The sequence below is a fragment of the Erinaceus europaeus genome, chromosome 11 (genome assembly GCF_950295315.1).
Source record: "Erinaceus europaeus chromosome 11, mEriEur2.1, whole genome shotgun sequence".
NCBI classification, from domain to species: domain Eukaryota; kingdom Metazoa; phylum Chordata; class Mammalia; order Eulipotyphla; family Erinaceidae; genus Erinaceus; species Erinaceus europaeus.
In genome coordinates this window covers 69,649,793-69,677,470 of record NC_080172.1, presented here as the reverse complement: position 1 = coordinate 69,677,470, position 27,678 = coordinate 69,649,793, and the positions used below count along the sequence as shown (strand labels likewise).

At 39.5% G+C, this 27,678-nt stretch overlaps 1 protein-coding gene across 1 annotated transcript; it reads left to right on the top strand.

Annotated features, from left to right (window-relative positions):
* Positions 1-232: 232 nt before the first annotated feature.
* On the top strand, positions 233-27,678 carry FMO5 (flavin containing dimethylaniline monoxygenase 5). The gene is made up of 9 exons (XM_060201998.1): positions 233-395; positions 515-684; positions 6,085-6,273; positions 9,498-9,660; positions 12,308-12,450; positions 14,101-14,300; positions 18,257-18,609; positions 23,940-24,012; positions 25,083-27,678. Exons 2-9 carry the CDS (start codon positions 550-552, stop codon positions 25,426-25,428), a joined length of 1,602 nt encoding a protein of 533 aa, XP_060057981.1. The 5' UTR covers positions 233-395; positions 515-549; the 3' UTR covers positions 25,429-27,678.

Genomic DNA, 27,678 nt, shown 5'->3' with positions numbered 1-27,678 from the left:
ACTTAGAGAGCTGGACAGTCTTCAGAGAAAATGGTTGCAGGTATGGCAACCAATCTGAAAAGAAACCGACCTGTCCAAGGATTAATTTTTCTGCCCAACGTAGTCTTATCAGTCCGGTTTCAGTCCGGCTAGGGGTGGGAGTGGGTGTGGCGGAGTAGGCGGGGCGCCTGAGGCTGCTGAAGGCGGAGCAGCACAGCGCCTCCCCATTGGGTGTTTTGCACAGTGTGGCTTTATCACCTCCTGAAAACAGCTGGAGTGCGGAGTGGTTTCCAGAGTGCTGCAGAGGGGTCTGTCAGGTTCTGCTTGGGGAGGCTGTGAGACCTGGTAGCAAATCAAAGCTCCCAGCGCGGGTGTCCTGCAAACTTTCCTCACTTGGTGCGTAGCAGCTTCCCAAGGTTCGGGATCAACTTTCCTATGACTCTGCCAGCACATCTAGCTTCCCTAGAGGATGGTGTCATGGCCGAGACATTAACTGATGATATTCTTATCTTTCGTTATTCTTTCTTTGGCGCAGGTTGCTTAGTCCCAGCCCGAGAAGCTCTGGAGACCATGGCCAAGAAAAGAATTGCTGTGATTGGAGCAGGTGCCAGCGGACTCACTTGTATCAAATGCTGCCTGGAAGAAGGCTTGGAACCTGTCTGCTTCGAAAGAAGTAATGACATTGGAGGGCTCTGGAGATTTCAGGTAAATCTTCTGGTTCCATAATTCTTGAAACCTTCCCTGCAGCCCAGTGCATGAGATACTTTATCTCGTGTCAGATCCTATCTATGTCTCCTGTCATATCTGCGTTGGACATGAGCTGAAAATATTTTCAACTCAGGTGTTAGCAATCAGCAGAAAATTCTAATTGTGGAATCCAACTACGAGCAAAATCTAGCCTATAACCTCTTTTCACTAACCTAGGCTAGCACTTGTTTTCCCTTTACTAATGTCTGTGGAAATGATGCAAAGATCATTTTCAGTGAATGAGTTTAGCTGCTGTCTACTAACTTCGGGTAGGGTGGACGTGGCAACAAACTAACAAACATTAAAAATGCTACAGCCTTTAAAGAGCCTTAGAACCTAAAGTGGTTTCTTGTTCTACATTAGCAAGTGATTTGAAGTACATAGAAAGCCTGCTTATAGCTCTTTCCAGGGACTCCCTTTCAATCTTCTTCTCCTTCTCCTCCTCCTCCTCCTCCTCCTCCTTCTTCTTCCTCTCCTCCTCCTCCCCCTCTTCCCCCTCCCCCTCCCCCCTCCTCCTCCTTCTTCTTTCTTTTTAAAAAATTCTGGCTCCTGGTAGGTAACTTTCTGCTAATCCATCTTCTCAAATAGAACATGAAAGCCACTTGCCTTCTGTATGTTGACTTTATCCTTCTTTCGCTTGAGAAATCAAATCAGGGAGCAGGGTAGATTGTATAATGGTTATGCAAAGAGACTCTTGTACTTGGGGCTTTAAAGCCCCAGGTTCAATGCCCTGCACCACCATAAACCAGAGCTGAGTAGTGCTCTGGTAAAAATTAAAATAAAATGATATATATAATAAAATTATATATATATATATATCAGGAGCTCAAGGTTCTGTCTTCCAAAGAGGGCAGAGGGCAGCTGCATCCAAGTCTTCTTTCCCTTGCACAGCATCAGTCTTACTTACTTTTGGGGTTTTTTTTAGATAGAGACAGAAAGGCAAAGAGGCAAAGAAAGAGTAAATTAGAACACACACTGAAACTCCTTTTAATGCTGTGGTCAGGCCTGAACCTGGTCATACATACAGGTCATACACACAGTATGTGCCACTATATGGTATTGAGGTGTCCAGCTGTGTTTTAAGTTCACAAAATTTAATGCATGTACTTTATCAGCTAATAAAAAGTGCCTTCACAGCACCCTTTAGTTGAGTAGCAGTACAGTCAGTCCTATGGCATCTGGCCTCTGTCTTAGGAGACTAGCTCTGTGTGATAGTATCCTTATTCAGATCTGTAAGTGGAATAGAAGGGATCTCCATTAGCATACCACATGTCTCTCATCGTATCTATGCTGGGAATGAGGCAAAGGGGCTGAAAACTACCTTTTAGCAATCAGTACACAATTATTTTGCAATCCAGCTGCAGAGGGGCCAATATATCACCAAGTGCAAGGACGAGGGTTCCAGCTCTCAGACCCCATCTGTAAGGGAGAAGTCTCACAAGGGATAAAGCAGTGTTTCAGGTTCCTCTCTGAAGTGGTAAAGCAGTGCTTCAGGTCTCTCTCTCTTTCTCTCTCTCCCCTTATCTCCCTCCTCAATCCCTCCCTGTCTCTATCCAATAAATAAATTAGTAATATATTTAAAAAGAAAAGGAAATTCAGCTAGAACATACTATGTTAACACTATGCTAAGAACATAGTGGGTTCAAATTGTGTGTCTTCTTGGGAAAATCATTAAGCCTCTCTATAACTAGGTTCCTTATCTTTTAGAAGATAATAATTATAATGCCAACTAAGTGAACGAATAATTATGGCAATCACTATTAGCAGTACCTGGTACAAGTAAGTGCTACAAGCCAGCTGTTACCTCATAGTCCTAGCGTGGAGACCATACATTTGGTGTCTCTAGTAACCCACAAATAAGGTTTGGCAATGGCTAATCAGTTAAGGTTGGGAGATATTTATCAAGTTGTCTGATTATCAGGTTTCTGATTTTATCTCCAAAGTAGTTTAAACTTGTTTTCCTTCTCTTTCTTTTTTAAGTTTCTTTATTGGGGGATTAATGTTTTACATTCGACAGTAAATACAATAATTTGTACATGCATAACATTTCTCAGTTTTCCACATAACCGCCACCAGGTCCTCTGTCATCCTTTTCTAGGACCTGTACTGCCCCCCACACACACACACACACATACCCCAGAGTCTTACTTTGGTGCAATACACCAACTCCAGTTCAGGTTCTACTTGTATTTTCTCTTCTGATCTTGCTTTTCAACTTCTACCTGTGAGTGAGATCATCCCATATTCATCCTTCTGTTTCTGACTTAATTCACTTAACATGATTTCTTCAAGCTCCATCCAAGATGGGCTGAAAATGGTGAAGTCACTGTTTTTAATAGCTGAGTAGTATTCCATTGTGTATATAGACCACAACTTGCTCAGCCACTCATCTGTTGTTGGACACCTGGGTTGCTTCCAGGTTTTGGCTATTACAAATTGTGCTGCCAAGAAGATCTGTGTACACAGATCTTTTTGGATGGGTATGTTGGGTTCCTTAGGATATATCCCCAGGAGAGGAATTGTAGGATCATAGGGTAGGTCCATTTCTAGCCTTCTGAGAGTTCTCCAGACTGCTCTCCACAAATGTTGGACCAATATACATTCCCACCAGCAGTGCAGGAGGGTTCCTTTGATCCCACAACCACCCCAGAATCTGCTGCTGCTACCTTTTCTGCTGTATGACATTCTCACAGGAGTGAGGTGGTATCTCATTGTTGTCTTTATTTGCATTTCTCTGACAATCAAAGACTTGGAGCATTTTTTCATGTGTTTTTCAGCCTTTTGGATCTCTTCTGTGATGAACATTCTGTCCATGTCCTCTCCCCGTTTATGGATGGGGTCATTTGTTTTCTTGTGGTTGAGTTTGGCAAGCTCTTTATATATTTTGGTTATTAGCCTCTTGTCTGATGTATGGCATCTAAAGATCTTCTCCCATTCTGTGAGGGGTCTCTTGGCTTGGGTAGTGGTTTCTTTTTCTGTGCAGAAACATTTTAATTTGATGTAGTCACACAGGTTTATACTTGCCTTAGTCTTCTTTGTAATTGGATTGGTTTCATTGAAGATGTCTTTAAAATTGATGCAGAAAAGTGTTCTGCCAATAATTTCCTCTAAGTATCTGATAATTTCTGGTATAACATCCAGGTCCTTGATCCACATGGAATTTACTTTTGTGTTTGGTGAAATACAGTGTTCAGTGACATTCTTCTGCATGTTTTTTTTTTCCAGCACCATTTACTGAAGAAACTCATCTATTCCCATTTAATAATCTGAGCACCTTTGTCAAAGAATAGATGTCCATAGGTGTGGGGGCTTACTTCAGGGCTTTTAATTCTATTCCACTGGCCAGTGTGTCTATTCATGTTCCAAGCAGTTTTTATTACAATGGCTCTGTAATACAATTTGAGATTTGGGAGTGTGATGCCTCCAGTTCTGTTCTTTCTTCTCAAGATTGTTTGGGCAATTCTAGGTCTTTTGTGGTTCCAGATAAACATTTGGAGCATTTGTTCTATTCTCCTAAAAATGTGATTGGCATCTTGATGGAGATAGCATTAAATTTGTAGATGGCTCTGTGTAGTATATTCATTTTGATGATGTTAATTCTTCCATACCATGAACATGGAATACCTTTCCCCTTCTTTGTGTCTTTTTCAATTTCCTTGAGTAGTGACTCATAATTTTTAGTATACAAGTCTTTCACTTCTTTGGTTAGGTTTATTCCTAGGTATTTTTTTGTTTTTGTTGCTATAGTAAAAGTAATTGATTTCTGGATTTCATGTTCTTCTAACTGTTGTTTGCATAGAGGAATGCCACTGACTTTTGGATTTTATTGTGTAGCCTGACACCTTACTGTACTGGCTGATGATATCCAAAAGCTTCTTGCTGGATTCCTTAGGTTTTTCTATGTATACTATCATGTCATCTACAAAATAGGGAGAGTTTGACTTCTTCTCTTCCTATCTGTATCCCTTTAATTCCTTGCTCCTGCCTGATTGCTATGGCAAGAACTTCCAACACTATGTTGAATAATAATGGTGATAGTGGGCAGCCCTTTCTAGTACCTGATCTGAGGGGAAATGCTTCCAGTTTTTCACCATTGTGTATGATGTTTGCTGTATATAGGTTTGCTCCACTATCTTCAGGGATTTTACATCTATTCCCATTTTTTGTAGTGTTTTGATCATAAAGGGATGTTGTATTTTGTCAAAGGCTTTTTCTCTCCCTCTATTGATATGACCATGTGGTTTTGGTCTTACTTTTATTGATGTGGTGGGTCACATTGATTGACTTATGTAAATTAAACCAACCTTGCATGCCTGGGATATAACCCATCTGGTCATGATGAACAATCTTTTTAATAGACTGCTGTATCTGGTTGGCTAGAATTTTGTTCAATATTTTAGCATCTATGTTCATCAGAGATATTGGTCTGTAGTTTTCTTTTTTGGTTGTGTCCCTGTCTGCTTTTGGTATCAAAGTGATGTTGGCTTCATAGAAGCTGGAAGGGAGTATTCCAGTGTCATCAATCTTCTGGAAGACTTTTAAAAGTAGAGGTATTAACTCTTCCTTGAGGGTTTTGTAGAATTCATTTGTAAGATCATCTGGTCTAGGACTTTTATTCTTGGGAAGGTTTTTGATAACTGTTTCAACTTCATTAGCTATGATGGGCCTGTTCATGTTATCTAGTTCCTCTTTACTTAATTTTTGGAGTTCGTAGGTATCTAGGAAATTGTCCATTTCTTCCAGGTTCTCTAGCTTGTTGCCATATACTTGTTCATAGAAGTCTCTCATGATATGTTGAATTTCTGTGGTGTATGTTGTGATATCTCCTCTTTCATTTACAATCCAAGTTAGTTGGGTCTTCTCCCTTCTTTGTTTTGTGAGTCTGGCTAAAGGTTTATCAATTTTGTTCACTCTTTTGAAGAACCAGCATTTACTTTCATTATTGATCTTTTGTATGGTTTTCTTATTTTCAATGTTATTTAATTCTGCACTAACTTTAGTTATTTCTGTGCTTCTGGTTGATTTAGCATTCCTCTGTTCTTCTTCTAGGTTTTTAAGGTGTGCAATCAGGCTGTTTATTTGTGCTTTTTTCTGTTTCCTAATATGTACTGATATGACTGTGAACTTCCCTCTCAGTACTGCCTGAGCTGTGTGCCAAATATTTTGATAGCTTGTGTCTTCATGTTCATGAAGCTCTCAAAACATTTTTATTTCTTCCTTGATTTCCTCTTTGACCCAGTAGTTGTTAAGTAGTGTACTGTTGAGCTTCCACATTTTGGGACTATTATAGTCTTTTGTTTATTGAAAAACCATGAAGTGAATTCTTGAGTTGCAACGAATGCCTCTTATGTATTACAGGAAAGTCCTGAAGAAGGAAGGGCCAGTATTTATAAGTCAGTGATCATCAATACGTCCAAGGAGATGATGTGCTTCAGTGACTACCCCATCCCAGAACACTACCCTAACTTCATGCACAACTCCCAGGTCATAGAGTACTTTAGGTTGTATGCAAAAGAATTCGGCCTTCTCAAGTACATCCACTTAAAGGTAGGGGATTTTGTGGGTACCTTGTGTCTCTTGAGTAAATTAATCATCTACTGATGTTTCACAATTTCCTATCACTTTTAACTATAGGAACAAATTATATTCTTAATAGCTGAAGTGGGGGTTGGGGGAGGAGAAGCAATCCTAGATCCTCTACCTTCTGATCATTCTGCTAAGTCATACTTTTCTCTGTTTACCAATAGTAATGAAATGACAATATATGGTGACAACTTCTAAAGTAAGTCACTTACAACTCAGTGACATTCCCCCCCCCCCACTTGTTTCAATGCTCATTGAAGAAGGTTGTTGCTGTATTAAATAATGAAGATTGGGTTGGTGAGATAGCAGAGTGGTTATGCAAACATGATTTTCATGTGTTCACTTCATGTATTTCATGTCCATTTTCATGTGTTTCACTTCTTCTTCTTCTAGCGTTTGCCCTTCTTCCGTAGCCAGTCAACAGCGTCAGGTTGAGCCTGATGTCTGCTTGTTGCTGGCTTTGAAAGTGACTGGGATCCATGTGGATTCAGTCGGCTAGGAAGGATCGTCAGTTTCCCCAATAAATGGGTACTCACGGGATGCACCACGAGAAGGTCGACCCAATGCATCCCATGTGTTTCACTGAGGTCCAGGTTCAGTCCCTGGCATCAGCATATGTCAGAGCTGAGTAATTCTCTGGGATACATATATACATTCATATATATAGCAAAGGCAAGGGGCTTGGGCAGCAGCACACCCAGTTAAGGACACATAGGACCCATGCAAGGACTTGGGCTTGAGCTCCCTCTTGTAGCTGTACAAGCGGCGAAGCTGGTCTGTGTCTTTCTCTCTCCCTCTCTATCTTCCTCTCCCCTCTCTATTTCTCTTTGTCTTATTGAGTAAAATAGAAAAAAAGAAAATATGACCACCAGAAGTGGTGAATTTGTAGTGTCAGCATCAAGCCCCACCTTGGTGGCTTAAAATAAAAAGTTACAAAGGCAAAAGGAAAATCAATGATTTCAGAGGCTAGTTAAGGAGATAGAAAAATTACTATAATTGGTAAAAAATAAAGAGGTATAAAGTGATATACATTGTAGCTCCAACAGGGATGCTTAACCCTTCAGAACTTGAATATCTGGCACTGGGGAAGGTTTCTTAGAAGAGAAAATATCAAAGCAAAAAGTTGGAGGGTTGGTCTAAGGAGACAGCTTAATGTTATGCAGAAAGACTTTCATGTCTGAAACTCTGAGGTTCCAGGGACAGTCTCCAGCACCAGCATAACTAGAGCTGAACAGTGTTCTGGTGAAAGAGAGAAAGAAAGAAAAAAAGAAAGAAAGAAAGATGGAGAGAGAGAAAGAAAGAAAGAGAGAGAGAGAGAGAGAAAGAAAGAAGAAAAATAAGTAAATGTTGAAGGATTGTTTTGAATCTGTCAGATGAAGAAGGAATAAAAGGATGACCCAGGCAGAGGCCCCAGTCTCCACAAAAGCAGGAACACCATGGAGGGGAGGTTTGAGTGCAGGATGACTACAGTATGCAGGGCCCACTGTCAGTCCACCAGGACTTTAGAGGCACAAACCTTGAAGCACAAAGGAACACATTCTCAATGTTTCTCTTTTTTATTATCTTTTCACAAGCATAACCCACTATCTGCAGCCTGGCAGGTGGTGCAGAGGACTGCTTTAGTGTTGGACTCTCAAGCATGAGGTCCCAAGTTTGATCTGTCACATCACATGTGCCAGAACAATGCTCTGTTTCTCTCCCACCCCCATTAATTAATTTTTTAATTATTAAAAAGGAAAAAGAAATTTTAAAGCCAGCCATCACCTTTTTTTGTTGTTGTTTTTGTACCATTTTGTCTCCCTCTCCTCAGCCTCTCCCCTCAGGGGGCCTTAGTTGTATCAACTGTTTGATTTTCTTTTTTGTCTGTGCATCAAGTTTATATCTCTGTATACACACACACACACACACACACACACATACACACACACACTACACATGTGGAATCATCAGTACTTGGCTTGGTCCTTTGGACTTATTTCTCGCCACACAACCTGGAAAAGTAGTGCACTACCCAGTTAAGCTCTTCTTGTTTTTTCAATTAAGCTATTTTGATGGTTCCCCAAAGTGTCACATCTTCTTTATCTAATTATGTATCAAAGCAACTTCAGTTGCTTCCATTATATTTTTGTCATTATAAGTAATGCTGCAATAACTATTGGGGTGGATATAATTTTCTGAGTTAATATTCTTCAATTTTTTGGCTAAATCAGCAGAGTTGCAATTGCAATTCATATGGTAGTTCTAGCTATAGCTACTTAAGGAGAATCTATATCGTCTTCTAAGATGATTACAGTGACATATCCACAAGTGAGGCAGAAGGATTCCTTTTTTCTCCAAACCATCTCCAATATTTGTTGTTCTCAACATTTCCTTAGGCTGGACAGGGTAATTCATGCTTATTACTTTTTTAAAGCTAAAAATTATACCAAAGAATAATAAAAATTATACCATGTGATAAGATGATCCCACCTCACAGTTTCTTATAAAGTGGGCATTTTGGGGAGCTAAATAGCTGACAGGTGTTATACAGGTAATACTGAGGTTCATTTCTATTCTATTAGGAAAGGTAACATTATAGCTCAATTGAATATTTTCAAGTTAGGCAGTGAGTGCAAGACGTGGGGTAAGAAGACATGAAGTGGGGCAGGGATGCAGTTCAGTTGTAAAACACAAACCCTGCACATAGGATGTTCTGAGTTTGACCCCCAGGACCCCCCCCAAAAAAAAGTTATCAGAGTGGCTTGGGATGTCTAGGGTAAGAAGAAGAGTAGACATTTAGTCCATTGGGGTATCTCAGAAGCAGAAGAGAAGTCCAAGCACGAGAGAAGTCAAGTGTTAAATTGCCTTAGAACTTGGCTCAAGAAAACGAGTGAATTGCACCCTTCTAGAAGCAGAGGAGAGTACATCTTCACCTGCCAACTCTATTAGATGAGATTACACAAGTTAAGGGTGGACTGGCTGTAGACACCACCTTTATTTTATTTAGCCTGCCTTATGGAAGTTTTTGTACCCTGAGCCAGCCCTAAACAAAAATTTGTGGAACATGAAAATCAATCATCCTTGCTTAAAACTTAGTGAGATTAGCCCTTTGTATATCTCTCTGCAAGAAAAGTCACACCAGGGAAGATGCTCACACCAGGGAAGAAGCTGTGGTGGCTACCCCTTGTGACTACCACTTTTCTTTTCAGACCACTGTGTGCAGTGTGAAGAAGCAACCTGATTTCTCCACTTCGGGTCAGTGGGAGGTGGTTACGGAGTCTGAAGGGAAGAAGGAGACGACTGTCTTTGATGGAGTCATGGTTTGCTCTGGCCATCACACCAATGCTCACTTACCCTTGGAAAGTTTCCCTGGTAAGTAGCCTGTCAGGAATGAAAACTCTTGAACCATATCTGCAACCTGATCTTTGGGAATGGGAATACTGTGGTCTGAGTGCTTCCTATCTTGGGAAGAAATAAAGATGAATTCTGCAAGTCCCCCAGAAAGGTGTTGGGCATAGAGTTAATGATTTTGGAGATGAAGGAGAAAGTAGAGGGCTTTTGTTTTAAGTTTCACAATTATTTGACTTTCTCTAAGGCATGAAAGAAAGAATGTAGTATTGGTGCACATTAGGTTGAATTAAAAGAATTTCAACAATCTAAGTAATGAACAGGAACACTGAATTTCTAAGGAGTAAAGTTAACACTTAGAGAAATAATTTACCCACAGCACTTGACTTGGCTTTTAACTTTGGGCAAAAAATAAAGATAAAAAGCACACACACACATAGTATATATGATATACAAATACATATACTCCATGTAAGTAAGAATTGAAAGAAGATGGAAAGAGTTGTGAGATAGCTCATCTGGTCTATGCAGGAGGACCCAGGCTGGAGCCCTGGAACCACTTGGAGCACCTGGAGAAGCAACATGGATGGCAGAGTGGTGCTGTGCTCTCTCTCTCTCTCTCTCTCTCTATCTCTCTATCTCTCCTCTTTGCTGTGTTTTGTCATTTCCAGGGATTCACTGCTCTGGGTTGACTTTTCTAGGTGTGTGTGTGGGGGGGATAACTGAAGTTACCTCCAATGCTGTGTAGGCCAGGTAGAGCAGGTGCACACTGTCCAAGTGAGCTATTTTGCCAGTCTTCCTCCTCTCTAAAATTAAAAGCAATGAAATAGTTGTTCTAGACAGTGGAATCACACAGACTTGAGGCTCTGGCACCTCAACAAGAACAACAACAACAGTGAAACTACAAAGAGAATGAAAAGATGCAAGAAAATGGAGGCTTTCTGAAACAGGCTGGATTTATGAGTCTACACATCCAAAATAGAAACAGGACCCGATTTAAGCAGATAACTTCTGATAAGGGAACCACAAGGCCCTGCTCTGAGACTTCTGGAAAAGATACTGGTCTGTAGTTTTCCCTTTTTGTTGTGTCCCTATCTGCTTTTGGTATCAGGGTGATGTTGGCTTCATAGAAGGTGGAAGGGAGTGTTCCTGTTTCTTCAATCTTATGGAAGAGCTTTAGAAGTATAGGTATTAACTGTATTAACTGTTTCCTGAAGGTTTTATAGAATTCATTTGTAAAGCCATCTGGTCTAGGACTTTTGTTGTTGGGAAGAGTCTTAATAACTGTTTCAATTTCTTTGTCTGTGATTGGTGCATTTGGGTTTTGTAGCTCTTCTTGGTTCAGTTTTGGAAGGGCATATGTTTCTAGGAATTCTTCCATTTCTTCCAGATTCTCTGGCTTGGCGTATAGTTCTTCATAAAAGTTTCACATGATTTTCTAGATTTCTCTGGTGTCAGTTGTGATATCTCCTCTATCATTTACAATTCTATTTATTTGAGTCTTCTCTCTGTTTTTTTTTTTTTAGGTGAGTCTGGATAGAGGTTTGTCAAAGAGACTCTCATGCCTGAGACTCCATTTTCACTTGTTTCCAGGAACACTTGAATTTCTTGCTTGAGTGCTTCTTTGACCCAGCGGTTATTAAGCAGCATGTTGTTGAGTTTCCAAATTTTGTGACTTTTAGGAATTTTCTGTTTGTTGTTGAATGTTAGCTTTACTCCACTGTGGTCTGAGAAGATACTTGGGATGATTTCAATGCTCTTGAATTTGTTGCTACTGTTTTTGTGGCCTAATATGTGGTCTATCCTTGAGGATGTGCTGTATGGATTTGAAAAGAATGTATATTCCAGTTTTGGGGGGTGAAGAACTCTGAAAATGTCCAGGAGGAATCTGTCCATCTCTTCATTTAATTCTCTTGTTTCTTTGTTGATTCTCTGCTCCACTGATCTGTCTAAGTGTGACAGTGGGGTGTTGAAGTCTCCCACTATTATTGTATTACTATTGATGTATTTTTAGTTCTTTCAATAGGTGTTTGATGTCTTTAGATGGTCCCTCGTTGGGTGCATCGATGTTAATAATTGTTAAATCTTCTTGGATGATTGATCCTCTAATCATTATGTAATAGCCTTGTCTATCTTGTATTACTTTATTTATTTTAAAGTCAGAGATGAGAATGGCTGTTCCTGCCTTTTTGTGTGGTCCATTAGCCTGTAGGATAATTTTCCATCCTTTCACTTTAAGTCTGTGGTTGTCTGGTTGGGTCAGGTGGGATTCTTGTAAGCAGCATATGGTTGGGTTGAGACTTGGGGAAAAGAAAAATCAGAGAGGCAAGAGAGCAGTGAAGTGAAGTATGGACAAAACACTACACACTGCAAAACATAAGTGACAGAGGCTGGGTAGTGACACATTCAATAAAGTGCACATGTTACCATGCACAAGGAGCCAGGTTCAGGTACCCAGTCCCCATCTGCAGGGGGGAAACTTCACAAGTGGTGGATCAGTGCTGCAGGTCTCTCTTTCCCTCTCCCTCTCTAACTCTCCCTTCCACCTTATATGCTCCCTGTCTCTATCCAATAAATGAATAAATAAAAATAAACTAAAAATTTAAAAAGTGACTGGACAAGTGATATCCAACAAACTATCACTCAATGACCATTTCCTCTTCTCTTGCAGGAATTGAGAAGTTCAAAGGACAGTACTTTCATAGCCGTGACTATAAGAACCCGCAGCTCTTTTCTGGAAAGAGAGTCATCATAATCGGCATTGGGAATTCTGGAGGGGATCTGGCTGTGGAGATTAGTCACACAGCTAAGCAGGTTAGAATCAAGAAATTATTTGCCTTGGTTTTCCAAGAAAGTCTGGGGGCTGGAAGATAGTTCACCCAGTAGAGTGCATGCTTTACTATGTTCAAGGACCATGGTCCAAGTTTCCAAGCCTACAGTGCCATGCAAAGGGGAAGCTTCATTAATGGTGTAGCAGCACTGTAGTGTCATTCTTCTTTCTATCTCTTGCCCACCCTTCCTCTCTATTTCTTTCTGAGGAAAAAAAATAATAAAGGAGTCTGCTTAGAGTTATAGAATCACACAGGTGAAAGCCCAGTGAAGCCCTGGAGACAAATTAATGAATGAAATAAATAAGCAAGGAAGTTGCAAGTGGACACAACAAATATACCTTCCCATAGCTTATCACAATCAATTGTAAATTTAGGGTTTTGTTTCATTGTCTGAGTTAGTTATGTCATGTATGATGGTGTGATGGATCAAAGCTTACCAGTTAGATGTCCACCATTCAGCTGGCCTCATGCTAAGGATCTAAGTCTCTTCCTAATTCTACACTTGCAAAACTCTTGTCTGCAGAATGGACTTGTAATCCCAAGCAATTGTTTCCCAGAGTGTGCCTTTGGCCTTGAAAAGCAAGCACTTAATAGCAGAGTTTGTTGGTAACACATTCAGAGTTGGGACCTTCTGCTGGCTGATGTAGGTGCCATGCTCTTTTGTGAAGAAAAATACACTGGGCTTTAATTGATTTTAATAAAGAATTTAATGAAAGAGGAGAGTGAATTTTTTCTGGAAAAAAGAAGCATTTGATGTTTCCAGAGACATGTAGTTACCAATATGAAGGGTATCCACTTACACTCAGACTTTTGGTAGCACATAATGATATTTGATCTAAAGTACTTTTTGTTTTTAATTATTATTATTATTACTATTTTTTGCCTCCAGGGTTACGGCTGGGTTTTGGTGCTTGCACCACGAATCCACTGCTACTGGAGGCTACTTTTTTCCCTTTTGTTGCCCTTGTTGTTTATCATTGTTGTGGTTATTATTGTTGTTGTTATTGATGTCATTGTTGTTGGATAGGACAGAGAGAAATGGAGAGAGGAGAGGAAGACAGAGAGGGGGAGAGAAAGATAGACACCTGCAGACCTGCTTCACCACTTGTGATACAACCACCTGCAGTTGGGGAGCCGGAGGCTCTAAAGTACTTTCTATATCCTTGTTGGTTTTTTGGGTTTATTTTCTTTTGTGTAGGGTGTCATAGTGTTAAAGAATGACTCCAGGCCCCTGTAATATTTTGGTCAGTGACTACACCAGTGGAACTGTAAGCTTTGTATGTGAGGATAGTGGTTGGAACTGAAAAGGACAAGAAATGACTGAGAAGTCAGACTGAGTTGGACCCTAATCTTGAAGAAAACTCTTTTAAAAATATATTTTATTTATTTATTGGATATAGACAGAGAATAATAGAGAAGGGAAAAGGGAGATAGAGAAGGAGATAAAAAAGGATACCTGCAGCATTGCTTAAACACTCATGAAGCTTTTTTCCTGATGTGGGGACTGGGGGCTTGAGCCCAGGTTCCTGCACTCTACAAGGTGGGCCATCTCCTGGCCCCAGATGAGGTACTCCTAAAGAATCAGAATCCAGGAATGGCACAGGTGAACAATTTTCTTTTTTGCATACCCCAGGTCTTTCTCAGCACCAGGCGAGGATCCTGGATCATGAATCGTGTAGGAGACCATGGCTACCCAATAGATGTGCAGCTCTCTTCTAGATTTAAAAATTACATGAAGATGATTTGTGGTGAATTCATACAAAACATGTATTTGGAAAGAAAGATGAACCAAAGGTTTGACCATGCAATGTTTGGTCTGAAGCCTAATCACAGGTATGCTCCCAGGAAGGGAATGTTGCACCAACTGCCAAAGCAAAGAAGGCTAAAGGAAAAACTATGTCTACCCAAAACTATCTCTTTCCGTTAAGAAAATAAACAGATGGGCCAGGGAAATATCATAGTAGTTTATGTAAAAGACTTTTATGCATAAGACTTAGAGGCCCTGTATTCAATACATGGCACCACCATAAGCTGGAACCAATTAGTGGTCTGGTAAACATATAATAATAGTAAGAAGAAGAAGGAGGAGGAGGAAAGAGGAGGGAGGGAGGGAGAGTGGGAGACAGGAAGGGAGAAAGAAAACCCATAGAATCTGTTATCAGATTTCCCTCTCTCCCTCTCTCTCTCTTTCTTTTCTTTCATTTCTTTATTGCCACCAGGGTTATTGCTGAGGCTTAGTCCCTGCACAATGAATCCACCACTCCTGGCAGTCATATATATTTTTCTTTTATTTGATAGGACAGAAAGTCACTGAGAGGAGAGAGGGCAAGAGAAAGACACCTGTAGCACTGCTTCATCACTCATGAAGCTTCCTCCATGAAGGTGGGGACTAGGAGCTTGAACCTGGGTCCTTGGACATGGTGATGCATGTGCTCTGTCAGGTGCACCACCACTCGGGCCCCTAAGGTCTGATTTCTACCTTGTTTCCATAGAAGGTCAAAATCTACTAACCTTTAATCATGACATCAGCCATATTGTCATCCCCCAGATACCAGTTCTTTTTGCACGATGTCCAACAGTAATAAAGTGGGAGCAGAGGGCAAAGTACCATTCTTTCATTCATCCCACTTACTCCAAGCACCTGTTATGAATCAGACATCATAGTGCGTCTTGGCACCAATACTCATAGTTTGGGGCCTGGAAACTGTATAACAGTGATGCACCAGACTTTCATGCCAGAAACCCAGATTCAATCCCCAGCACTCCCATGTCAGAGCTGAGCAGTACTTTCATTAAAGTAAATAAATAGTTGTCCAGTGGACAAACCATTGAACCTGTAAGCTTAAAGTCCCTGCAGTCCCGAGTTCAACCCCCTGGCACTGCATGTGTTAGAGTGAGTCTCTGTTTTTCTCTCTCATTAATAAGTAGCTAAAAATAATAAATCTTTTAAAATATAATAAATTTTAAGGAAAGTAAAGCTCACAGGCTGTTTTGTGCCATCTTAGTGGATCATACCAGGATCTATATGTCACCACTTTATTTTATATCAGTAATGTTATATTTGATAGCTTGGGAAAGGCTGTAGTGACTGAATTTCTCTTTTGTAAAGGTAAATTTTTTTCTATGAAAAAAAAATTCCATGGTATTTAAGGCTGTGTTCCCCCAACACCCTTTTACCCAATTCTTTCAGCTTCTTAATGGCAACCTCCACCTCTTTGATGATTAAAGAATAAACACTTTGTAGAGTGATCTGAGATAAGCAAATAAGGCTGGATGACATCCTGATTACAAGTGCAAAGTCTGGGAGCCGGGCGGTAGCGTAGCAGGTTAAGCACATGTGGTGTAAAGCGCAAGGACCAGCGTGAGAATCCTGGTTCAAGCCCCCGGCTCCCCACCTGTAGGGGAGTCACTTCACAGGCGGTGAAGCAGGTCTGCAGGTGTCTGTCTCTCTCCCCCTCTCTGTCTTCTCCTCCCTCTCCATCTCTCTCTGTCCTATCCAACAATGACATCAATAACAACAACAATAACTACAATAACAGTAAAAAACAACAAGAGCAAAAAAGGGGAAATAAATTATATATATATATATATATATATATATATATATATATAATGCAAAGTCTTAGAAAAAACAAGCAACATATTAGCTTTATGACCTCAGTGTAACCTGGTTTGACTGGACAAGATGGCAAAGAAGGTTCAACTGGTATTACTGAGAAAGTAGAGGGGCCAGATAGTGGTGCGCCTGGTTAAGTGTTCACATTACAGTGAGCAAGGACCTGGGCTCAAGTCCCTGGTCCCCATCTGCAGGGGGAAAGCTTCACAAGTGGTAAAGCAGGGCTGCAGGTGTCTCTCTGTCTCCTTCTCTCTCTACCTCCCCATCCCCTCTGTTTATCTCTATTTCTATCCAATAATAAAATGGACAAAAAGGGCAGGGGTAGATAGCATAATGGTTATACAAAGAGACTCTCATGCCTGAGACTCCAAAGTCCCAAGTTCAATCCCCTGCACCACCATAAACCAGAGCTGAGCAGTGCTTTGGGTTAATTTATATATATAAAAAAAGATAAAAAATATAATTAAAGAAAAAAGTAGAGAAAGTACATGAAAGGACTGGGAAGGTAGCTCATCTGCTTTGCCATCTGCTCAAGTATGGCTCAAGTCAGGCACACTGCACTGGGGGAAGCTTTGATGATGGGCATCTTTCTCTCTCTGCCTGTCTCTTGACCTGGAAAAAACCAGCTCAGAGTTGGGAGTTGGGCAGTAGCACAGCTGGTTTAGTGCAGGTGGCGCAAAGCGCAAGGACCGGCATAAGGATCCCAGTTTGAGCTCCCCCGCACCTGCAGGGGAGTCACTTCACAGGCAGTGAAGCAGGTCTGCAGGTGTCTATCTCTCTCTCCCTCTCTCTGTCTTCCTCTCTTCTCTCCATTTCTCTCTTTCCTATCTAACAACAACATTAATAACAACAATACTAACTACAACAATAAAACAAGGGCAACAAAAGGGAATAAATAATTTTTTTTTAAAAAATCAGCTCAGAGTGGTGAAGCATCAACAATTAAAAAAAAAAAAAGATACATGAAAACCATTTTGTGCTGTGCTTAAAAAAATCTTCTTTGAGAAGATAATCTGGAGTCATTCCAAGATTTTAAGCAAGTGAGATATAATCATTTTTAAGCAAGTAAGTGATGTGATTATATAATTTAGAATAATCACTCAAAGGGGGATGAGAGGAATAAAGTAGGGAGTCCTAGGACAATTGAAATAGTCCAGGTGAAAGAGACAGAACAGGTTTTTAAAAAGGATGCTAAGAGGATGACCAGGCATGACTGAATTTTGTGGCTTGGACAGCTATGTGGATTGTGGAACTATAAGTGAAAAGGATTGAGTTCCAAGAGGAAGATAAGGTCAGAATGTGGAACAGGGTGGCATCAAAATATAAGCAAATACAACAAACCAGCAGCTTTGTAAATAGGCCATTATCCTGATTCTAGACCAGCTGTGCTTGACATTATGGATTATATAGATTATAGATTATAGATTGTCAGAGCCTACTAATTTAGGATCCTTAGATTCAGAATGATTTTTAGAAAGATTGAAACCACTAGACAACCTGCCTTATTTTTTGGCATCCTTACCTCATGTTATCTGTAGGAAACATTACTTACTGGCTTAAATGGACTTCTTATAAGCATGTCTAAAAGGACTCTAAGGGAATGGAAAGAAAACCAGTTTGATAGAATCTGTAAAGTCCTAGTATATGGAACCTTGGACAAACCACTTACCTTCTATAGGCCTCTGTTTGCTCACTTATAAAACTTGGAGAATAACATCTGTTCTTCATTGGGTTTATATGAGAGTCTACTATATGTATATAGTTTATTACACAATTAGGAAAATGATGATCCAAATCTTAACTCATGGGTCTTTGAAACTGGAAATGAGACTCAATAGAACACTGGCAGTTCAGTTCTATCATACTCTTTAATATTTAGACAGAAACAATTAACCTGTAGCCATATTCTATCACTGATAAGACTAATACGTGTACTCTTCAAACAACACTCTTTCTTCACTTGCCCAACATGTTATCCAAGGCTCAACTTCTGCTCTTGGGTCTTAATCTGTGCCAAACTGCTATAAATTAGATCCTCCCAAAATTCCATGGATATACCAGGAAGAAAACATATTATTTAACCTGCTCCATTAAAGTAGTGTATTTCTGTGGTACCTATCTCTTATCCTCCCTCTCTCTCATTTTTCCTCTTGGTCTTTATCATCACTTACAGAGCTATAAGTCAGCATCCAACAGTAAATGATGACCTGCCAAATCGTATAATCTCTGGCTTTGTGAAGGTGAAAGGCAATGTGAAGGCATTCACGGAGACAGCTGCCATATTTGAAGATGGTTCCAGGGAGGATGACATTGATGTTGTTATCTTTGCCACGGGCTACAGCTTTGATTTTCCATTTCTTGAAGATTCTGTCAAAGTAGTAAAAAACAAGATATCCCTGTATAAAAAAGTCTTCCCTCCTAATCTAGAAAAGCCAACACTTGCAATGATAGGCTTGATCCAACCCTTGGGTGCAATCATGCCCATCTCAGAGCTCCAAGGACGTTGGGTCACTCAAGTATTTAAAGGTAAGTGCCATGCCAGTCGATTACTATATTATTTGGTAATACATTTAATTACGTTTGGTTTCTTGCTTTCAATTAGTTGGGACAGTATGTATGACTGGAATAGTGCTAAGCACAAGTTGGTGTTCCAAAATTATTTAAGTGAATATAAATCTGCAGACTGAAGCCTGAGGACAGCTTTCAGTTAGCTCTGGAAGAGTCCAAAGTTGAATCCATACTTGATATATCTGTGTACATGAGCAGAGGTTACAATTAATGTATAAGGAACTCTACAAAATATTTCTCATGGCTGGTATTATCTATGCTTTGAGGCACATAAAGAAGCTCGCTCTATTCATCTTCTCCTGACCTGCCCACTGTAGCTCATTTTTTCTGGGAACTTGTGTCTGATTATCATGGTGCCCTTATCCCTCTGCCAGTTCTTGATAGTGATCTCTTTCACAAAAGCAGGAAGATTCCAGATGGTGTCTCTTCCCAGCACCAGGCTAGCTTGGCACTGACCTTGTATTTAATTGACTTAGATTTAATGATTGTATACCTGAAGTCCCATTTATGAAGATCAGTTTATTCATCCAGTACTTGATTTTTGTACACTATATCTCTCCACCTAGCTAATCTGCGCTACAGGATTTTTAAAAATTGAGCTAAGATTAGTTTAGAACACTATCTAGCTGTCTTGTGTACAGCATTATAACTTGACATCCATGTATATTATATTGTGATTGCCACCACCAAAAGCCTAGTATCCATCCTTCACTATATAGTTGCCTCCTTTATCTGCTTTACCTCCACTCCTTCCTTTTTCCCTTTTGGTAGTCACCGCTTTATTTATTTGTAAAGAGAATTCTTATATTAGTAAGACATAACCTATTCTGAAACTATATGTTCCAAAGTGTTATGAAATAAAGCTTTAGGGTTGGGTGTAGCCAAAACTTTCTACCTGGATACTACCTATAAATCTAGGTATAAAGCTAATCTTTTTAGTCCTTAGTCTACTTATGTAAACTTCAAATACAATTCTACTTTGTCTAGCCTGCCCTTGGTGTATTAAATTCCTACTACTGGAATTATCTTTGCTTAAATTTATTTCTGAAGAGTAGATATTATAATATATATTTTTCTTACCTCACACTGTCAGCAAATAAAAAGGTTTGGGTAATATTTATCTTCCATAGATCTTCAAGTATTAAATGTGATTAAGAGTTTATTTTTACTTCCCTTTCCCTGTTGTACTATTTTTTGCTCTTTTTTTTCATTTTTTAAAAATTTGTGATTCATAATGGATTACAAGAGTGTAAGACTATAGTGTATAGTTCCACACCACACCCAGCACCAAAGTTTAGTGTCCCAATCCTCTCACTTCACAAAGATAACCACCATAGTTCTCACAAGTCTTAGAAACAGTTTGTTTGCTTCTGGCTGTTTGTTTGCCTTTTACAACCATCTGATAGTTGTCTTTCGCCTCTTTGCTTATTTTGCTAAACATAATCACCTCTATCTTTATACATTTGTCCCAAAGGGCAAAATATCACCTTTTTATTGCAGAGTTGTACTCCATGGAATATATATCCCAGATCTTCTTTAGCCAGTCATCTGTCAGTGGGCATTTAGGCTGCTTCCACTCTTTGGCTATTGTGAATAATGCAGCTATGAACATAGGGGTGCATATGTCCCTTCAAATTAGTGCTTTAGTGTCCACTGGATAAATGCTCAAGAATGATATTTCTGGGTCATAAGGTAATTCCATTTTTATTTGTTTAAGGGCTCTCCAAATAGTCTTCCAAAGGGGCTGCACTTGTTTGCATTCCCACCAGTAGTGTAGCAGAGTTACTTTCTCTTCACAAACTCTCAAACACCTGTCATTTCCTGATTTGTTAATGGAAGCCATTCTCTCTGACGTGAGATGTCAGTGTAATTTTAATTAACATTTCTCTAATGATAAGAGAAGTGGAACATTGCTTTATGTGTCTGTGGGTCATGTGTATCTCTTCTTTGGAAAACTGTTTAGAGGGGCCTGGTGATGGCGCACCTGGTTGAGTACAATGTGCAAGGACCCAGGTTTGAGCCCCTAATCCCCACCTGCAGGGGGAAAACTTCACAAGTGGTGGAGCAGTATTGCAGGTGTCTCTCTGTCACCCCCTTCCCTTCGATTTCTGGCTGTCTCTATATAATAAATAAATAAAGATAATTTTTTTTAAGAATGTATATTCTTCTTTTGGTGATGAAAGGTTCTGAATATATCTGTTAAGTTCATCTCATCAGTGTATTTAAGGCCTCTGTTTCCTTGTTGATTTTTTGTCCTGATGATCTGTCTCTTCTGTGAGAGATGTGTTGAGGTCTCCTACTAATACTGTGTTGTTGTCTGTGTCTCCCTTGAGGTCAGTAAATGCTTTTTATATATTTGTGTACATGCTTATTGGAAGTGTATATATTTACCATAGATGATTATGTCTTCCTGCTGGATTAATCCTCTGGCAAATATGTAGTGTCCATGTCTGTCACTTTTCACCTGCTTTGCCTGAAAGTCTATTTTATCTTATATTTTAGAATAGCTGTTTCTACTCTATTTTTGTTTGTTGGAGACATTGAATGTTGAGCATTATGCCAACCACCCCCCCCCCTGCTCCATGCTGCATTGCTTAATGCTGTGGTCTACTTACATAATCATTGTTTTGCCTGAGACCCGCCCTGCCTGCAGGGTATTGGTTTAATCCCCACTGGTTAGATGGAAGCTTGCTACCTTCACACTCTTTTATGTTCTCTCCACCCCCTCTCCTAGCCATTTCCTTTTCCAACCTGCCACTTCCGTCTCAGAAGATATAAAGGCAGTTTTTTTTCTGATCAATAAAGGCATTATTGCATTGCGTTCCCACTCAGCCACTCAGTTCCTAGTTCCTCTCCCACGTTGCTGAGTAAGCAGCAGGCCAGGTTGGCTCCGGTCGAGTTCTCTCCCCCATGACGCAACTCGACAATTGAATAGGTGGATCCTGCTTTTAAAAAAATAGTTATTTAATATTGGTTTACAAATTATAAGATAAGGGGACTGGAATGTGGTATACTCGGTTAAGTGCACATATAACCATGAGCAAGAACCCAGGTTTAAGCCCCTGGTCCCCACCTGCAGGGAGGACCCTTCATGAGCAGTGAAGCAGGTTTGCTGGTGTCTATTTTTTTCACTCCCTCTCTATATATCTTCCCTTCTTAATTTCTCTGTCCTATCAGATCAAAATAAAAGAAAAAGAAAAAATGGAAAAATGGCTGCTGGGCGCAGTGGATTCATAATACCAGCATTGAGCCCAAGCAATAACTCTGGTGGCAAAATAAATAAATAAATAAATAAATAAATAAGATAAGGGGTATAATTCCACACCTTCCCCACCACCAGAGTTCTGTGTCTCCACTCCTTCCATTGGAAACTGCATTAGTTCTCCCAAGGTCACCAAAACTGGTCGATTACTATTTATATAACTATATTGATGTATATTTGCCCATTTTTTTCTATGATCCTTCCTTCTCTTTCTTTCTAAGTCATACCTACTACTTTCTTGTATCCTTCGTTTTGTTTTATTTTATTTTATTTTATTTCCTTCTCTCTGGGTTCTGATGGAATTGGAGTTCAGAGCCCTCTGGTCATCTTCCCTAGTATTTACCCCTCTGGGATTATGAATCAAAATTCTTAAGGGGGTGCGGAAGGTGGAAGGTCTGGCTTCTGTAATTGCTTCTCTGGTGAACATGGACATTAGCAGATCTTTGTCTATTCATTTGGAGTTTCTGTCATTGCTCTCTATCTGTTTCTCAGTTTCATATGGCTTCTGTTGTGCCACTAGAAGTTGCTGTGGCTAAGGTGTTGGATTTCCTGGTTTATACATCTTGGTGAGAAAAGGGAGGTTTTATGCTGTGTCGTCAGGCAGGTTTGGTGACTTAGATGTCAGTATAGGGTCTCTCTGCTATTGTTCCAGTGTGGGGGGGTAACAGCATGGGAGAATTCCTTTTTCCTGAGTGTTCAAAGAAAAAGCTAGATGTATTTCCCTAGCCCCATGCAGAATGAATTCTCAGTCATGTTTCTGCCTTAACTCCTGTTGATCCTCATGGGTAATTCAGTATTTTTGACTACCTTGAGTTGACAATTTATGATCCCATAAATTCTCTGCCTTCCTTCCAACAACTATGTACTCTGTTATATAAATACCAAATGGAGCCAGTAAGCCACTAAGCATAGCTTCTTAAATCTTGTGTCTCTCCCTCATTTCTTTTCCATCTACTGACCATGCTTGCCTGTAGATCCACTTCTGGTTAAGTGAGTTACCTAAAAAAAAAAAAAAAAAAAATCACAGTTGTGAATTGGCAAGTTTTTAGGTTTCTTTTGTTCTTTCTTTCTCTCTTTCTTTCTTTCTTTCTTTCTTTCTTTCTTTCTTTCTTTCTTTCTTTCTTTCTTTCTTCTCAATTGTTGCTGCTTTTACTTGATCCCAGGAGTGACATGCTACAGTGGCTAATCCTTTGCTCTACCACTAGATATTGGCTGGGATTTATTTTTCTAGCTGGCTGTGGAAGCCTGGGTCCATCAGAGGGCTTTAAATTGAACCACATTTTCCCCCTTAAACACTAGTGAGTCCTTAATGTGCAATTCAATATGCTGTTGCCCCTGAGTTCACAAGGTAAACACCCAGACCTACTTTCCTACCACTGACAGTGTACTCTGCTGTGTTAACTTCCAAACTGGCACCAATCATCAATAAGTATGGCTCCATGTTTCCTGTAAATCTCTCCCTCATCCCTTTTACACCCACTAACCACATGTATCTGCACTCACCTGTGGCTTAATGAGTTTCTGAAAAATCTGTGTGTATTTAGGCTATTTTTCTGTTGCTTTTTCTAGTTGCTCAGTGGAGCTATGTGAGGCAGATATTACTCCATAGCCATACCTCTGGAAGTCATCTTTTTGCTTCTTAGAATACATATATGTATGAGTATGTTCCCTACCCCCTTCCTCTTCTCTTTGTATATAATTTCCCAGACTTCTAAGACTCCTCATCATTATCTCATGTAATGTCTATATTTCATTTTCCAAGTGAATGATTATGTAGGGAGGAGGGTGGTATTGTTAGACAAGCTGAAGGAGATATATGTTTTTCAAAGATAAAGTGAAATAGAGTAAGCTTTTGGTAATATTATATTGTATTGGTAGTAAAGTGAGCAAGTGAATTGTTACTTTCTTGAAAACACACACACACACATACATCAATTCCTTTGAAATTTCCACAACATAGTTAATAAGAATATTGTTCTTATGAGAAATGTAACATTTAAAAACTTTGTTTTTCTTTTCTTCCTAGGTCTAAAAACATTACCATCAGAAAGTGAAATGAAAGCAGAAATAGCTAAAACTCAAGAAGAAATGGCAAAAAGGTAAGCTATTCTTCATAGAAGACAGATGGCTAATTTTTCAATTTCATCCTTAATAAGAGCAATACTGCATTTAGTTTAAGGACTCAAATTTTGACAGAAGTGAAAATATCAGTGTGTGACAAGAGCGAGGAAATAGCACTGAGTGGCTTGTATGTGAATGGGGGAAAGACAGAAAAAAATTAAGGGAAAAAATAACCTCAGCTTACATTTAGGATTTTCAAGTCAAGTAGGACGAAGCACAAAGAGAGAAACCCAGGTGTATTGTTCTGGGAGGAGTCTGTTGTGCTGTGAGAGCTGCCAGAGATAGAGCCACAGTGATTAATGAAAGGCAGATATAGTGAAATCAGAAAGATTCAGGTAGATTTCCAGCTCTTCAAAGTATATGTTGATGGCTGTCAGCATACACCATCATGGCACAGGTCACAGTGTCTCTTAGTCTGTATAGTTTGAGAAGCACTGCTGCTAAGTACTTTAGTGGATACAGTGATAGAACAGTCTGAATTTCACAGTTTGAGATTGCTCACTGGGCCATATTTACCTGTACAAATGAATGATAAGGAGCCAGAATATGACTCAGTGGGTAAAGTACCTACTTTACTATGTATGAGGCCCTGAGTTCAATTCCTGATTCTACACAGAAATACCAAGGGAATGCCATACATGGTGGAGGGGTGCTTCGATGTGTCTTCCTCCCTCCCATTCCCTCTCTCTCTCTCTCTCTCTTCCTCACTTATACTGTGTTCTTTTTTGTTCTCAGCTTATCTATAGCTTCCAAATCCATCAAGGATTTATTATTTCATTTTAGCTGCCCTCTTCTACATTATCTACTTAGCATCTAAAAGTTACACAATTTGCCACACGGCTTAGAATCTCTGCTTCAGATGTTTGTATCTTCTCTCCTCCAGTATGCTATAAAGTTAGAGATGATGATGATGATGATGATGATGATTTTGCACTTTCTGTGACTACTAGCCTAGCATTGAGCCAGTAATGGACGCCTAGAAATCACTGATGAATGACTGGTTGATTCAACTGTTGATAGGCCATGGCATCTGTCTTCTTTGCTTCAGGTATGTGGAGAGTCAACGCCACACCATTCAGGGAGACTACATTGATACCATGGAAGAACTTGCTGATCTGGTGGGTGTCAAGCCTAATCTGCTATCTCTGGCCATCACTGACCCCAAACTAACATTACAGTTACTATTTGGACCTTGTACTCCAATCCAGTACCGTCTCCAAGGCCCTGGAAAGTGGGCTGGAGCTCGAAATGCTATTCTAACCACAGAAAAGCGCATCAGGAAACCTTTGATGACAAGAGTAGTTGAAAACAATGATTCCACAAGTTCACCAATAACAATGGTCAGGCTTATGTTGGCTGTTGTTTTGTTTGCTGCAATTATGAGCTATTTCTAGCAGTCCTGCTACCATTCATTGCCTAGTTTTCTTGAGGAAGCATAATTTAAATAAACACACAAAATCTGACAAGATTGACCAAGTCTTAGTCATAATCCTTTTTCTTCTTTTTCCTTCAATGAAGTCCCATATTTTCATTCATATAGACTTAACCTCCCTTCCTCTTATGACCTATCACTTTTTCCTTATAGTTAATCTCTGGACTCTAAACTTAGGTACTCTTTGATTTATCTGTGTGTGCTCTTAGCAGAGCTTTGACATGTGGTAGGCACTTATTACATGATTATTATTGTTTAATAAGGATAACTAGGAAACACAAATCAATATCCATATAAGGAATGGGTGATTCATTGCTTCTGATAGGATCTGGTTTTCTTTAAGAGCCTAAGTCTTAAAAATAAATTTTGAAAAATTAAAAAAAGAGCTTAAGTCTTTTGTTTTCATTATTATAACTAAATATTTACAAAAAGATAAGAGAGCAATAGTCTTGCGGCTGTTATACATAGCTAAGATACAGGTACCTAAACATCCCTTTAAATACCTAGCTGTTCATTAGTGCTTCAGATACCAGCCCATTTTATTTTTATTTGTGTTTGTTTTCTCAAAAAAAGAAACTTCCTTGAACTTACTAGGCTCTTTGATCATAAATTGAACTTACTGGCAGATATTTCTAGTAGAGTTAAAGTAAAATAACAGTTTTCAAAGAAAAATCATGCATAATTATGGGCAGAAAAAGTGAGCATCCATAGGTAAGGAAGATACAATATCACATATTATATGAGGGATAGATATCATATCACACACACACATTAGTTTGGGAAGGAGATTATAGGTTGAAGAGGACTCCCAGTGCAGAAACCTAATTGGCCAGCTAAGATCAGCCAGTGTTAAAAAGTATTTGTAAGGCTGTCTGGTTGAGGTCAAGCAAAAGAACATAACAGTGACTGCTCCCAGGAAGAGGCATAGTGGGAGGGAGAAACAGCTCAGGGGCAAAGCACTCGTCTACCAGGTAGAGGCATAGTCACATCCTACAAACTGCAGGGCTCAACCAGTTTGTTTTTTGCTTTCTTATCCAAGACAGTCCCTCTCAATGTTATTGGACAAAAGAAGGAACATAAAGTTGCAGAAGGCTCTGTTTATTTGAAGATACTGCTAATTACAGCAATGTGTCATACAAATGAGATTGTTTGCCTCTACCACACATGTTTCTCTCCCTTTCTCCTATCCTCCATATAGGCTTGAAGTAACATGTATTTGAAGAAGTCTGTCAATTAGAATTAATAGTATCCAAATATCCTGCTTGTAACAGTGTAGTTCTGAAATATAATTTACAAAAAAAATAATATGAAAAGCAAGAGTTGGGGATTATGTCACTATTTACAATAGTACTGCTGTCAATTCTTGTCTTTTTCATCAGTAGTTTTGCTCTGTTCTTGTCTTACAAAGTTGACTAAGTAAGTGTTAGCTGTCAGGCCAACTGAATTTCATGAGGAAAAAATACTGGTTGTAACAGCCAAGCATAGGCTCATAAATTGCTGTTGGGTATTACATTTTCAGACAGTTGCCTATGCCTTAACAAAACTTGAGTAACATTGGTTGTTATGATCTTATGTAATAAAAATCTGTTCCAGGGAACTAGAAATATGAAAGGTACACCTGCTTCCCAATCATAGATTTGGACAGCTGCCTGCCATTTGACCAAATTTACTTGTGGAGTTAATTTAACTAATTTACTTTTGAGAATCAGGGAAATAAGAACTGGGGTAACTGTCAAGGTATTTTTCCTTCCTTAATTCTTGTAATATGAGGGATTTATCATCTACCAAGATGGACATAATAACTTTTCATCTACAAATTAGTTTAAAAGTAAATTGAAGCTCACCTTTTTTTCATCTCATATTTCTGATTAGATAAATTTGCCTCTTTTTGAAATGAGTAACCCACACACTTTGGTGGTTTCTGTCTGTAACCAAACTAGCCATCTCAGCAGATTCTGTATGTAATCTGTACACTTCTGCAGATCCTGTCCACACCCTGGTGAACTCTGATAGTAACCAATCCACTTGGGCCCTCTGATTGTTTGTTTTGTAACCAGACAGCACCTTTTTCAGTCCTGCTCTGTAACCAGCTTTCACTTCACCCAGTTTAAAAAGGATAAAAGCTGCTTGCAAAAGCAGAAGAGGTAATCAGGTGTGGTCGGAGCCCACCTAATTCCACTAGCATGAAATAAATGTAACTCCCCACCCTCCA